Source organism: Nannobrachium achirus (assembly GCF_963921795.1).
Source record: "Nannobrachium achirus genome assembly, chromosome: 1".
NCBI classification, from domain to species: domain Eukaryota; kingdom Metazoa; phylum Chordata; class Actinopteri; order Myctophiformes; family Myctophidae; genus Nannobrachium; species Nannobrachium achirus.
This window is the reverse complement of record NC_137810.1, coordinates 1713551-1729723: the sequence shown is the minus strand read 5'-3', so window position 1 is coordinate 1729723 and position 16173 is coordinate 1713551. Positions and strand designations below refer to the sequence as shown.

At 44.6% G+C, this 16173-nt stretch overlaps 1 protein-coding gene across 1 annotated transcript in view; it reads left to right on the top strand.

Annotated features, from left to right (window-relative positions):
• patj (PATJ crumbs cell polarity complex component) overlaps positions 1-16173 on the top strand; it is a gene marked incomplete at its 3' end in the record, with an annotated part of 204503 nt that overhangs the window by 121331 nt on the left and 66999 nt on the right. Inside the window, exons 26-28 of the mRNA XM_080749893.1 lie at positions 11406-11583; positions 13959-14069; positions 16061-16102. Coding sequence (XP_080606019.1) covers positions 11406-11583; positions 13959-14069; positions 16061-16102 — 331 coding nt within the window. The remainder of the gene's footprint in view (positions 1-11405; positions 11584-13958; positions 14070-16060; positions 16103-16173) is intronic.

The window sequence follows — 16173 nt, the reverse complement described above, 5'->3', positions numbered from 1 at the left end:
AAAGAGGATGATACGATCCCCAATCATGCAACAGCACTGCTTAGATGTCGGAGATGGTCCTTTCCCCTTGGGCTCAAGCTGCTTCCAGCAGAAGGTCTCTGGACTGAATTTCCACAGATCATTGAAGTATTGGTAGCACTTATAGCCACCATATACATACAGCTCTCCATTGTAGGTAAAGGCTGAATGACCCCAACATCCTTCTGGAAGAAGCTGTGTAGAAGGTGTGTTCATCCAGCAGTTGGTCTCTGTGTCAAACACTCTGATGGTGTTGTAGTACTGACTCCACCTCCAGCCCCCAAATACAAACATCTTTGTCCCGATGATGGTGGCAGAGTGACGTGATGAAACAGGAGGTGGAGTTCCTCTGGTGTTAATTAAAGACCAGACCATAGTGGTGATGTCCAACTTGTAGATGTCATTAGTGTATTTAGTCCCGGTCCATCCTCCATGAATAAACATGACCTTCCCCAAGACACAAGCTGAGTGGTTCCCCCTCCCCTCTGGAACATTCCCAGACACACTAGGTTTGAACCATCTATCATCGTCGACATCAAAGGCATAAAGCACATCGCAGTAAGGATACCCTCCCCAGATGTAAACAATATATTCTATCAGCACAGCTGTGTAGTCTTCACGCACGGAGGGAACCTCAGAGTCAAGTTTTCCTCCTCCAGGTGTCACGGGGGTCAACTTCCTCCAGCATAAAGACACTGTGTTGAAGACATGTACTTCCATCCTGGTGGTCAGGTTTCTGTCTCCTCCAAAGCAGTAGATCATCTGGTGTCCGACCACCACAGCAGCCTGGTTCTTCCTCTGTTCTCCTTCCAGATGTGTCGTCCAGTGAAACATTTCACACAGCAGAACCACCGTCAATGAGTGTTGACAACTAATTTACAGATGAACTTGTCAGGATGAAGGCAGGTTGGTTTCCTCGGTACTACTAGTCGCTAACTGATGTTTAGTGTATCGGACGATTCATTTTAAAGAACAATGACATGGTTGTGATGATGACGTTGTGATGTCATTGCATGTTTACGTCGGATATTGTAGGATAGCAAATGATTTTATGCAACCTGATTAGCCATTTGCCCTAAAAATCACACCCAGTGTGAAGTGAGTGGTGTCTTTTATGGGTTCATTTCATTAAACGTCCTGTGAAGCTTGGCCAACGGCCAGCTTTGCAGGACGGACATACATGCACACAAAGCCAGATGTGGGAGCGGCTAGCACCGCTCAAAAAACAACAATCATTTGATATTTATTAGTTTAAGATTTGTTTGCTAAAATCAGAGCTATGACATCAGTCCTCCATATTTGGGCGAAAACAGAGAAAGAAACACAGACGGCTAACACCCGGAACCGGACTGTTTGTGAGGAAGTGGACTGGCATGAATGTGAGGCGTCTCAAAGCCCTGAGCTCAACTCTCTGAAGAGCTTCTAGCAGTGACCTTTAGAGCAGGGTTCTCACAGTGGGTGTCGTGGCACCCTAGGGTGCTGTGATGCACGTCCAGGGGAGCCTCAGAATACTTTGATAATATGTTGAATGCATCACTTCAGTTTAAATCTATAAAGGCCTACTTAGTTGAATGGAGTCCTGGCTCTTGTCCCGCCTCTGAACACCATATCCGGTTACTGCTAGGCCAGGCTAGGCCTGTTTCCATAACTGGAGATTTGATCCACATCCGGGTCAATGTTGTTGACGGACAAAAAGTGTCATTATCTAAGAAACTAGTTCTCTCCCTCGATGTTTTGTAAACCAGCCTAGCAATGGAATGGATTATCCTGGTCTGGTACATTTTTGTTTTTAGAAAATATTTAAATATGTCTTTTTAAAAGCGTGCATCTGTAATTCAAATATTTAATATTTGCTTCTGGGGGGTCCCTGGAACAACATATTTTGAGATGGGGGTCCGCTTAGCTGCAGTACCTATGATCAACCACCGTGTCCATTGTGCTTCACTACTCCCTCAGTTCTGCAGGCTTTGGTCTCCAGTCATTCATTCATCCATCCATCCATCCATCCATCCTCAAAATCATTTATTCACCGTCTTACTTGTTTTACTGGTATCGCTGTACTTTTTGAGTTTTTTCTTGCGTGTTCTAAGAGTACTGTTATTGTTTCAGTTGCCATTGGTAGTCATGGCTGCCAGTTCCCACCTGATGTTGTGTGGGAGTCCAGACTGCTCCAGACCGTACTGAATAACTGCTAGCTTACATAACGTCTTCAGGCTAGGACTCAAGTCTAAGACATACAGGTCATCAGGTGTCTTGACTCCTCCAAAGAGGATGATACGATCCCCAATCATGCAACAGCACTGCTTAGATGTCGGAGATGGTCCTTTCCCCTTGGGCTCAAGCTGCTTCCAGCAGAAGGTCTCTGGACTGAATTTCCACAGATCATTGAAGTATTGGTAGCACTTATAGCCACCATATACATACAGCTCTCCATTGTAGGTAAAGGCTGAATGACCCCAACATCCTTCTGGAAGAAGCTGTGTAGAAGGTGTGTTCATCCAGCAGTTGGTCTCTGTGTCAAACACTCTGATGGTGTTGTAGTACTGACTCCACCTCCAGCCCCCAAATACAAACATCTTTGTCCCGATGATGGTGGCAGAGTGACGTGATGAAACAGGAGGTGGAGTTCCTCTGGTGTTAATTAAAGACCAGACCATAGTGGTGGTGTCCAACTTGTAGATGTCATTAGTGTATTTAGTCCCGGTCCATCCTCCATGAATAAACATGACCTTCCCCAAGACACAAGCTGAGTGGTTCCCCCTCCCCTCTGGAACATTCCCAGACACACTAGGTTTGAACCATCTATCATCGTCGACATCAAAGGCATAAAGCACATCGCAGTAAGGATACCCTCCCCAGATGTAAACAATATATTCTATCAGCACAGCTGTGTGGTCTTCACGCACGGAGGGAACCTCAGAGTCAAGTTTTCCTCCTCCAGGTGTCACGGGGGTCAACTTCCTCCAGCATAAAGACACTGTGTTGAAGACATGTACTTCCATCCTGGTGGTCAGGTTTCTGTCTCCTCCAAAGCAGTAGATCATCTGGTGTCCGACCACCACAGCAGCCTGGTTCTTCCTCTGTTCTCCTTCCAGATGTGTCGTCCAGTGAAACATTTCACACAGCAGAACCACCGTCAATGAGTGTTGACAACTAATTTACAGATGAACTTGTCAGGATGAAGGCAGGTCGGTTTCCTCGGTACTACTAGTCACTAACTGATGTTTAGTGTATCGGACGATTCATTTTAAAGAACAATGACATGGTTGTGATGATGACGTTGTTATGTCATTGCATGGTTATATCGGATATCGTAGGATAGCTAATGATTTGATGCAATCTGATCTGCCTTTTGCCCAAAAATCACACCCAGTGTGAAGTGAGTGGTGCCTTTTATGGTTTTATTTCATTAAACATCCTGTGAAGCTTGGCCAACGCCCATCTTTGCAGGACGACCTAAATGCACACAAAGCCAGATGTAGGAGCGGTTAGCACCGCTCAGAAAACAACAATCATTTGATATTTATTAGTTTAAGATTTCTTTGCTAGAACTATATCAGTGCTATGACATCAGTCCTCCATATTTGGGCTTAAAGAGAAAAAGAAACACAGACGGCTAACACCCGGAACCGGACTGTTTGTGAGGAAGTGGACTGGCATGAATGTGAGGCGTCTCAAAGCCCTGAGCTCAACTCTCTGAAGAGCTTCTAGCAGTGACCTTTAGAGCAGGGTTCTCACAGTGGGTGTCGTGGCACCCTAGGGTGCTGTGATGCACGTCCAGGGAAGCCTCAGAATACTTTGATAATATGTTGAATGCATCACTTCAGTTTAAATCTATAAAGGCCTACTTAGTTGAATGGAGTCCTGGCTCTTGTCCCGCCTCTGAACACCATATCCGGTTCCTGCTAGGCCAGGCTAGGCCTGTTGCCATAACTGGAGATTTTGATCCACATCCGGGTCAATGTTGTTGACGGACAAAAAGTGTCATTATCTGAGAAACTCGTTTTCTCCCTCGATGTTTTGCAAACCAGCCTAGCAATGGAATGGATTATCCTGGTCTGGTGAATATTTTTTGAAAATCTCTAGATATATATTTTTAAAAGCGAACATCTGTAACTCAAATATTTGCTTCAGGGGGGTCCCAGGAACAACATATTTTGAGATGGGGTTCTGCTGCAGTACCTATGATCAGCCACCATGTCCATTGTGCTTCACTACTCCCTCGGTTCTGCAGGCTTTGGTCTCCAGTCATTCATTCATCCATTCATCATCTACATCATTTATTCACCGTCTTACTTCTTTTAGAGGGCTAACTGTACTTGTTGAATATTTCCGTGTATTTTAAGAGTACTGTTATTGTTTCAGTCGACGTTGGTAGTCCTGGCTGCCAGTTCCCACCTGATGTTGTGTGGGAGTCCAGACTGCTTCAAACCGTACTGAATAACTGCTAGCTTACATAACGTCTTCAGGCTAGGACTCAAGTCTAAGACATTCAGGTCATCAGGTGCGTTGTCTCCTCCAAAGAGGAAGATACGATCCCCCATCATGCAACAGCACAACTCAGATGTCGGAGACGGTCCTTTCCCTTTGGGCTCAACCTGCTTCCAGCAGAAGGTTTTTGGATTGAATTTCCACAGCTCATTTACGTACTGGTAGCATTTATAGCCACCAAATATGTACAGCTCTCCATTGAAGGTAAAGGCTGAATGATCCCTGTGTGCTTCTGGAAGAAGCTGTGTAGAAGGTGTGTCCATCCAGCAGTTGGTCTCTGTGTCAAACACTCTGATGGTGTTGTTGTACTGATTCCACCACCAGCCCCCAAATACAAACATCTTTGTCCCGATGATGGTGGCAGAGTGATGTGATGAAACAGGAGGTGGAGTTCCTTTGGTGTTAATTAAAGACCAGACCATAGTGGTGGTGTCCAACTTGTAGATGTCATTAGTGATTCCAGTCCCGGTCCATCCTCCATGAATAAACATGACCTTCCCCAAGACACACGCTGAGTGTCCCCTACTCTCCTCTGGAACATTCCCAGAGACACTAGGTTTGAACCATCTATCATCGTCGACATCAAAGGCATGAAGCACATTGCAGTAAGGATACCCTCCCCAGATGTAAACAATATATTCTATCAGCACAGCTCTGTGGTCTTCACGCACGGAGGGAACCTCAGAGTCAAGTTTTCCTCCTCCAGGAGTCACGGGGGTCAACTTCCAACAGCATAAAGACACTGTGTTGAAGACATGTACTTCCATCCTGGTGGTCAGCTTTCTGTCTCCTCCAAAGCAGTAGATCATCTGGTGTCCGACCACCACAGCAGCCTGGTTCTTCCTCTGTTCTCCTTCCAGATGTATTGTCCAGTGAAACATTTCACACAGCAGAACCACCGTCAATGAGTGTTGACAACTAATTTACAGATGAACTTGTCAGGATGAAGGCAGGTCGGTTTCCTCGGTACTACTAGTCACTAACTGATGTTTAGTGTATCGGACGATTCATTTTAAAGAACAATGACATGGTTGTGATGATGACGTTGTGATGTCATTGCATGGTTATGTCCGATAGTGTAGGATAGCTTATGATTTGATTACATCTGATTGGCAATTTGCAAAGAAAAAAAATCACACCCAGTTTGAAGTGAGTGGTGCCTTATGGGTTCATTTCATTAAACGTCCTGTGAAGCTTGGCCAACGGCCAGCTTTGCAGGAGGGACATACATGCACACAAAGCCAGATGTAGGAGCGGTTAGCACCGCTCAGAAAACAACAATCATTTGATATTTATTAGTTTAAGATTTGTTTGCTAGAACTATATCAGTGCTATGACATCAGTCCTCCATATTTGGGTGTAAAGAAAGAAAGAAACACAGACGGCTAACACCCGGAACCGGACTGTTTGTGAGGAAGTGGACTGGCATGAATGTGAGGCGTCTCAAAGCCCTGAGCTCAACTCTCTGAAGAGCTTCTAGCAGTGACCTTTAGAGCAGGGTTCTCACAGTGGGTGTCGTGGCACCCTAGGGTGCTGTGATGCACGTCCAGGGGAGCCTCAGAATACTTTGATAATATGTTGAATGCATCACTTCAGTTTAAATCTATAAAGGCCTACTTAGTTGAATGGAGTCCTGGCTCTTGTCCCGCCTCTGAACACCATATCCGGTTACTGCTAGGCCAGGCTAGGCCTGTTTCCATAACTGGAGATTTTGATCCACATCCGAGTCAATGTTGTTGATGGCCAAAAACTGTGGTTATCTAAGAAATTAGTTTTCTCCCTCGATCTTTTGCAAACCAGCCTAGCAATGGAATGGATTATCCTGGTCTGGTATATATTTTTTTGCAAATCTTTGAACATATCTTTTTAAAAGCGAACATCTGTAACTCAAATATTTGGTTCCGGGGGTCCCTGGAACAACATATTTTGAGATGATGTTCCGCTGCAGTACCTATGATCGGCCACCATGTCCATTGTGCTTGATAATGATATGATAATGATACTACTTTATTGTCAGTTCACACTGAAATTTGTCTTGCGACACAGCAGCCATGTATGTGAAAACATAACATATATACAAACATTTAACACAGGTAACAAGAACAGGACAGGTTTACATACATAAGGATAATATAGACAAGAGCAGGGTCCACCGCCAAGCCTACCTTTGGCCAAACTCCTGATTAAGCCTTAAAGTGGACTGATGGACAAAGGACCTTTTTAGTCTGACCTTATTATTTGCAGGAACACCGTATCTCCTTCCTGAAGGCAGCAACCTATATTCTCTATGCAACACATGGCTACTGTTAGAGGTAATATTTCTATATTCTCTATGCAACACATGGCTACTATTAGAGGTAATATTTCTTGCCAACCTTAGAATGCTGTTATCATACGTAATCGTATATAGCCTCTGAAGTGGTTGTCCAACTATCTTTGAACAAATGTTCAGTTGTTGCAGCAGTTGTGACTTTAGGGCTGCAGACAAGCATCCATACCAGGTGGTACTACAGTACTGAAGAACACTCATAATGACAGACGTGAAAAACATAAGAAGAATCTGTCTACTAGCACCAAATGATCTTAAACGGCGAAGGAAGTAGATTTTTTGCTTTGTTTTCTTACACACAGATTCAAACTGATCTTTCCATGACAAAAGATGGTCTATTACTACTCCGAGGTATGTATACGAACATACCTGGTTGATCTGTTAACCATGAATAGTAATGGGAGATCTGTGTGTATCTGGTGGTGCACCAAAAACAATCTCTTCTGTCTTTTTTGTGTTAATGATGAGAGCGTTGTTATCACTCTATTCAACCACCTAATTTACTCTGAGTTGGTGCAGTCCAGGATCACTGGAACTATCTAAGAGTGAAATTAAAACTGTATCATCAGAGTACTTTAGAATGTGTTGGTCTGGTTCGTCAGTACGACATTCAGAAAGACATTCCTCAGTACGACAGCTGTCAGTATGAAGGGTGAAAAGTATAGCTGAGCTTACACAACCTTGGGGGGCCTCAACATTAGTAGTTACTGCTGAGGAGAGGGTTCTGTTCACTTTCACCCTCTGTACCCTGTTGGTGAGAAAGGCAGCAGACCAGTGTATTAAGTATGGATTCAGTTCCAACTGCACCATCTTTGACACTAGTATATCAGACTGTATTGTGTTGAAAGCTGAAGAAAAGTCTAAGAACAGCACCCTTGCATGATTCTTATTAGACTGATCTAGGTGTTTTGCAATTAAGTGGACCAGTGTGACAACCCCATCCTCTGTACCGCAACCTTTTCTTGTATGCAAACTGGCAGGGGTTGAATTTGTCTTTTGGTGCAAGAGTATTCTTTCAAGTGATTTCATAATCACTGAAGTGAGAGCTATGGGTCTATAATCCTTATGTTCTTTTGGACATTGGATTTTGGGCAGTGGTTTTATGTATGATGTTTTCCAAGGCAGAGGAATTGTTTGTGTGTCCACAGAGGTTTGAAATATTGGTTGCCACACTGGAGCCAACTCAGATGCAACATTTTTGAGGAGAAAAGCACTGCACTCGTCCGGCCAATTAGCTTTCCTCGAGTTAGTACACTGAAACACTTTCCTTACATCCTCTTCCGTGATAGTAATTCGGTCTGACTACTCCCTCGGTTCTGCAGGCTTTGATCTCCAGTCATTCATTCATCCATTTCGAAATATTTCATTCACCATCTTACTTGTTTTAGTGGGCTCACTGTACTTGTTGAGTTTGTGTGTGTTCTAAGAGTACTGTTATTGTTTCAGTCGACGTTGGTAGTCATGGCTGCCAGTTCCCACCTGATGTTGTGTGGGAGTCCAGACTGCTCCAGACCGTACTGAATAACTGCTAGCTTACATAACGTCTTCAGGCTAGGACTCAAGTCTAAGGCATACAGGTCATCAGGTGTGTTGACTCCTCCAAAGAGGATGATACGATCTCCCATCATGCAACAGCACATCTCAGATGTCGGAGCCGTCCTTTCCCCTTAGGCTCAACCTTCTTCCAGCAGAAGGTCTTTGGATTGAATTTCCACAGATCATTTACGTACTGGTAGCACTTATAGCCACCAAATATGTACAGCTCTCCATTGTAGGTAAAGGCTGAATGATTCTCACGTCCTCCAGGAATAAGCTGTGTAGAAGGTGTGTTCATCCAGCAGTTGGTCTCTGTGTCAAACACTCTGATGGTGTTGTAGTCCTGACTCCCCCTCCAGCCTCCAAATAAAAACATCTTTGTCCCGATGATGGTGGCAGAGTGACGACATGTAGCAAGAGGTGGAGTTCCTCTGGTGTTCATTAAAGACCAGACCATAGTGATGGTGTCCAACTTGTAGATGTCATTAGTGTATTTAGTCCCGGTCCATCCTCCATGAATAAACATGACCTTCCCCAAGACACAGGCTGAGTGGTTGTACCTCCCCTCTGGAACAGTCCCAGAAACACAAGGTTTAAACCATATGTTGGTGTCAACATCAAAGGCATAAAGCACATCGCAGTAAGGATACCCTCCCCAGATGTAAACAATATATTCTATCAGCACAGCTGTGTGGCATTCACGCAGGGAGGGAACCTCAGATTCAAGTTTTCCTCCTCCAGGTGTCACGGGGGTCAACTTCCTCCAGCATAAAGACACTGTGTTGAAGACATGTACTTCCATCCTGGTGGTCAGGTTTCTGTCTCCTCCAAAGCAGTAGATCATCTGGTGTCCGACCACCACAGCAGCCTGGTTCTTCCTCTGTTCTCCTTCCAGATGTGTCGTCCAGTGAAACATTTCACACAGCAGAACCACCGTCAATGAGTGTTGACAACTAATTTACAGATGAACTTGTCAGGATGAAGGCAGGTCGGTTTCCTCGGTACTACTAGTCGCTAACTGATGTTTAGTGTATCTGACGATTCATTTTAAAGAACAATTACATGTTTGTGATGATGACGTTGTGATGTCATCGCATGGTTACGTCGGATATTGTAGGATAGCTAATGATTTTATTCCATCTGATTGGCCATTTGCCCAAAATATCACACCCAGTGTGAAGTGAGTGGTGCCTTTTATGGGTTAATTTCATTAAACATCCTGTGAAGCTTGGCCAACGGTCAGCTTTGCAGGACGGACATACATGCACACAAAGCCAGATGTAGGAGTGGTTAGCACCACTCAGAAAACAACAATCATTTGATATTTATTAGTTTAAGATTAGTTTGCTAGAACTATGTCAGTGCTATGACATCAATCCTCCATATTTGGGCATAGAGACAGGAAAGAAACTGAGATGGCTAACACCCGCAACCGGACTGTTTGTAAGGAAGTGGACTGGCATGAATTTGAGGCTTCTCAAAGCCCTGAGTTCAACTCTCTGAAGAGCTTCTAGCAGTGACCTTTAGACGTTGCATCAGTCCCAGGCGTGAGAGAGAGCACAGGCCAGGGTTTACAACTGGAAACACAATAAGACAATGCAAACCAGTAAGACTCCCTAATCGGGAGATAAGCGACCGTCAGGTCGCATACACAGACTTTAGAAGGCAACGGTAGCCAATCAGGAGGAAATATGGGAAATGGGTTCAGATCCATGTTGATGACATGACTGTAGAGATACTGTGTACCGCTTTGTGTGATTTTAGGGCAAAATCTATAGGAGCAGTGTCCAAATGTGTTTTGCAAGATTCAGCCTCATGGTGGCGCTAGAAGAGGGCCATGTGATGAATGAGGGGTTGTGGTTTGGCAGCCAAGGAGTGTGTGTGCAAGGTTTGGCATGGATCGGGGCAACGGTGGCAGAGATATGAGTTGGGGAATAGTGTGACGTGACGGACAGACAGACTGACATACTGCCGGTGGAGATTTTGATAGTAACTGACGGACGCAGTCGTCTCTGTCTGAAAACTGTTGGATAAAGATAAAAGAAGATACCTTGCGCCATTGTTTAGCCGCTGAAGCCACGGCCGTGTCCACGCTGTGCAAATTCGAATTGAAAAAATCCATCGACCACGGCTTCTTTTACCCGGAAAAGAAAAAACCTTTCTTGATGACGTCACCTCTAGTCATTCTATGGATTGGCGGCCGCTCTCCATTCCGACATTGACTTCTAATTGTTTGATTGGCGGCACTTCCATAGAGGTTGGGGTTAGGTATAGGGTTAGTGTCGGAATGGGGGGATGTCAGAATGGGGGGATGCACCCCTATGGATTAATCTCAAACTAATTGCAACAGAAATGTTTTCAAGTCTTTGTGTTTAACAAATATGTTAGTAACAACATGGGAGCCAAACTTTCAGCAGCTTTTTCAACGTGTTCCACAACTGGGATTTCTTAGGACTGCATGCGTGCGTGTGTGTGTGTGAGCACGTGCACAGGCACGTGCACACATAGACATCGGTATATACATAGACATAGACAGTAGACACATAGACATAGGCCCCTGCCCTTTTATCTGTCTGTAAAAAAGTGTCCTCTCCAGACCATGAATGCAGTTTTTACTATGGTGAAAGAAATGTAAATGCTCTCTTTCCATGCCATACCTGAAGGCAGCATTCAAGAGAATTGCCTTGTCCAAACTCTCCTGAACTTGAATGCAGCATCTTATGTTGAAAGAATTGCCCTCTCTGTGTACAAATCCATGCCGTTACGCCACATCTCCAGTATTCACTTGATTATGCTTAGTTCAGTGTGGTATCAAGCATCGAAAAATAGCCGACCTCCAAGCTCACAACGCGTCGCGTTTGCGACACGTTGTGAGCTTGGAGGTCGGCTATTTTCGATATTTCCACCAAAAGACCCTTTTTTTAGAAATGTCAGCCCCTGCCTCTCTAACATTATTTGTGTGTGTGTGTGTGTGTGTGTGTGTGTGTGTGTGTGTGCGCGTGTGCGTGTGTGTGTGCGTGTGCGTGTGCAGGGTGGAGGTGTGTGTGTGCTCCGGTCAGTCTCTGGGCCTCAGCATCGTGGGGGGGCAGCATGTGATCAAGCGCCTCCGCAACGGGGAGGAGCTTAAAGGCATCTTCATCAAACACGTCCTGCCAGGAAGCCCTGCAGCCGCCACTCACAACCTGAAGACTGGAGACAAGATACTGGAGGTACCCTAACCCTACCCTATACCCTATACCCTATACCCTATACCCTATACCCTACACACTCACAACCTGAAGACTGGAGACAAGATACTGGAGGTACCCTAACCCTACCCTATACCCTATACCCTATACCCTATACCCTACACACTCACAACCTGAAGACTGGGGACAAGATACTGGAGGTACCTTAACCCTACCCTATACCCTATACCCTATACCCTATACCCTACACACTCACAACCTGAAGACTGGGGACAAGATACTGGAGGTACCCTAACCCTACCCTATACCCTATACCCTATACCCTATACCCTAACCCTACACACAACCTGAAGACTGGGGACAAGATACTGGAGGTACCCTAACCCTACCCTATACCCTATACCCTATACCCTACACACTCACAACCTGAAGACTGGAGACAAGATACTGGAGGTACCCTAACCCTACCCTATACCCTATACCCTACACTCACAACCTGAAGACTGGAGACAAGATACTGGAGGTACACACACACACACACACACACACACACACACACACACACACATGCACGCACTAGGGTTGCAACGGTACTCGGTGTTACCGGTGTTACTTTACTTGCACACCGATAACACTGTTAAAGCTATACTGTGTAAGTTGCTCAACTAGTGGTCTGTAGCAGTATAGCAAACCGCGGTCGCGTCTGCTTTTTCGGCCGTTTTTCGTTGCGGACCAGGCCTTCAGACCACCGCGTCCGCCTCGCCTCGCTGAGACGCATCTATAGAGGTCTTTCGTGTCCTTCTACGAGCAGCGGTTGGGGAGTTACATGCTAGACTTCTAGACCAGCGTAAACAAAGCTGTTGAAGCAAGCTATTTCCTGAAAAGACGCAAGATGCACTGTAATTGGCCGGTAGTGTATCATGTGTGTATGATCTGCGATGTGATTGGCCAACGTATACACAACGTATACAGATGATGCAGATTAGTCATTTTGCCGCGAAATTCTACCCCCCTCACGGCTCATAGAAAACATATAAAGAGAAGGCTTTAGAAGCTGAATTTAACGGAGTGGGTGTTCTAAAACTTTAGCGATTTAACAGTTAGGACAATTTTAAGATTTGTTTTATAAAAAAAGTTACATGGTATAACTTTAAATAGGGTTAGCTGCTCTGCTCTGCCCCCGAGGAGCGCAGTAGAGACGTTCGCCAACGATTCCGCTCTTTTGAACAGCTCTTTTAAATGAACGATGGGATTCGGTATCTCAATCGCGGGAGGCTGGGAGCTGTTCCTTGTGTGGGAGTGTGGAGAACAGATTCAGAATCAACGGATCATCCACGGGGCGAGGCACAGCCCATCAGACTGCATGATGTCTTCTCCCCACTCGCAGGGCACGTTCCAGGAGACTAGTTGTGGCTTTATAATGTCACAGCGCGTCATAGGCGGAAAGACAACAATTAGCCAAACAAGAAAACGCAGGGCTGTTGTAACACTAACAGTGTTGTTGCTTTTTTACAAAGCTGAATTTTTAATCGAGTTGGAACATTTAACGATTGAATAACGACCAAATCACGGGAGCGCGCCTCGACTTTATTACGACTGAGAAATCTTTTCAAAGTTGTTAGATGTAAGAGGGCCTTAACAGTGTTGTTGCTTTTTTACAAAGCTGAATTTTGAATATGGTTGGATGGTTGTTGTTGTTGTAGCTTGAGGTAGCATTGGCATCTACTGAGTGCTCACAAGACGACAAGACACGCAATGGTGGTTGAAACGGTGTTACCGATAACCGCGGTGTTGACACGGACGATATTTTCGGTGTTAAAAATCTCATACTGTTGCAACCCTAACACACACACACACACACACACACACACACACACACACACACACACACAAACACAAACCTTGTATTTTTTATTTATTTTCTATCATAATTTTTGCTCCATGTGTGCGTCTGTACAGCATTCAAACAGTATGGTTGCTTATTGTCAAGGACGGAATTACGTTCATCCAATATTACAGTGCTACATTACATTTGGTATAACATGGTTCTATTGTGAAAATAGCAGATCTACAAGCTCACAACGTGGCGCTGTGACGCGTTGTGACGCGTTGTTGCAACGTGTTGTGAGCTTGTAGAACTGCAATTTTTCGGCACATGTTCTGCCCCAGGATAATGGATTTTGATTATCGCGATAATGACATTTTCATATCGTCTCATCACTACCTTGCGCTTAAATGCAATCAATCAATCAATCAATACATGTTACTGCAATGGTGTGTGTGTGTGTGTGTGTGTGTGTGTGTGTGTGTGTGTGTGTGTGTGTGTGTGTGTGTGTGTGTGTGTGTGTGTGTGTGTGTGTGTGTGTGTGTGTGTGTGTGTGTGTGTGTGTGTCCAGGTATCAGGAGTAGATCTCCAAGCAGCCAGTCATGAAGAAGCTGTTCAGGCCATTAAATCTGCTGTCAGTCCAGTGACCTTCACCGTGCAGAGTCTGTGTACCACACCTAGGGTATGCACACACACACACACACACACACACACACACACACACACACAATTCATCTCTCTCTCTCAACTAAGGGGTCCCTGCTTCATCTCTCTCTCAACTACAGTAAGGGGTCCTTGGCCTGAAAACGTTGAAGACCCCTGCTTTAAAATATCAATATGGCAAATTATTCTGACATTTACTATTGTATTAACTTCTAGGGCATTAACGAAAAAGTCAACAAGTCGACTCAGTCGACTTCATTACAGTCGACTCCCACCAGAAAAAGTCAAAGTTGGGAAAAAAATGAAAATTCTATTGTGAAAATAGCCGATCTACATGCTCACAACGCCGTTGTGAGCATGTAGATCGGCTATTTTCACAATTGCTGCCTCTATATATTTGATAATTTGGACAATGTTTAATTTGCCATCCTTAAAGGACCAGGTCACCTCTGGGACAACCAGATGTCATTTTATTGTTGTGTGGGACACGATCAACACAATCATGAATAATTTTTTGTGTTCAATCTGTGTTTTTAGATATGTTAGTATTTCAGCATGCTACAACTGGTCAAATGATGCATTTTGCATCATATGACTAGTTGTAGCATGCTGAAATCGGCTGAAATACTAAAATATCTAAAAACACAGATTGAACACAAAAAAGAATTCAGGATTGTGTTGATCGTGTCCACACAACAATACAATTAGATCTGGTTGTCCCAGAGGTGACCTGGTCCTTTAAATAATAATTGGGGGGTCGTGTGTGATGCGATGACTTCTTCAAACGATAAAGTCCACTACAACTCAACCTTTTACTCGAGTCGAGTCGACATGCAAAAATGACAAGACGTTAATGCCCTAATAACTCTTTTACTGCTACGGACGTTCCTGTTCGCCCCAATTCTGAACGCTGCTCAAAGCCAATAGGAACGCTCGTTCTTTTACCTTGTTTGATGTCCGTAAGCTGATGAGGGGTCGCGCGGGTGTGTACAGTAAAAACATCTCCCGTAACGCTACACGTTAAAATCAATGGAGTACCAAATCACTTCCTGGCTTTTATCTGTGGATCTGTTGCTCTGATGCGATTCAGTGGTCTGAATGGATGGCAACCGAGTGGCCAAATTCAAATTAATTATTGCATGAGGCTGCCCTCTGCTGCCAGTATGGTCAAAGTACATAATATGTAATAATTAACAATTTTGCTGCCATTTTAAACATAGCTGTAGTAAGCAGCTGCCAAATTGTCCTTACCTTTTAACGTGGGCACGTCTAGCATAGTGCATGATCTGTGCGCGACTCATGTAGTAGACCGGTAGACAAGACGACAGCTTTCGAATAAAAAAAAAAATCCATTGGAATAGACAAATCCGTTGCCAGGCTGTTACCCCTGCTGTAGCCGCCGGTGTTACATAAGAAAACATTGGAAACGGCCAGTTGTGCGCTATGGTAACATGTGGACACGTTCGCGCACATAGCAGACGATAATATGTGCGCAGATCATATGCCAGGCGGGCACAAGAATCGAAAAGCTATCAAATTTTAAAAAAAAAACGCGTGAAAAAAGACGATGAAATGAACGTGATGCTCCTTCCTCTGTTTACAATGTAAACAGATGGGACGGAAGCTACGATTGGGCCTTGGACAGGATACGGAAACCTAGATCCGGTCAGAACCGGAAATACGTCAGGATACAGTTAAGGGGCGGGCCTAAGACTCCGAAACGGCTATATACAGCGATCATACTTTTAATTGTTTCATAATGATTAAAGCTAATTAAATTTCCGGGAACGACGGGCATCGCAGCGTGGTACAGCGGGAAATCAACGGTTTCGACGGGGATCGCGGGAAATGAGTAAAAAAAAATGTAAAAAAAAATGAATAGTTCTTTTTCTATAACGTCGCAAAGGTAAGCTGCTTTTTGCTGTCGCCAGACCCAATAAATAAATAATAACATCTGGCAGTAAAACTGTTAACTTGACTGTGTCTGTCTGTCTGTCTGTCTGTCTGCAGCCTCTCTCCAACGTGACCAGATCAAAGAAGACCACCCTGCCGGTGAGTAAGAACCAGGGGTGAAATCAGACCTGATCCTGCATTAGTTTTCAGATCACCCGCGCGTGCAGGTC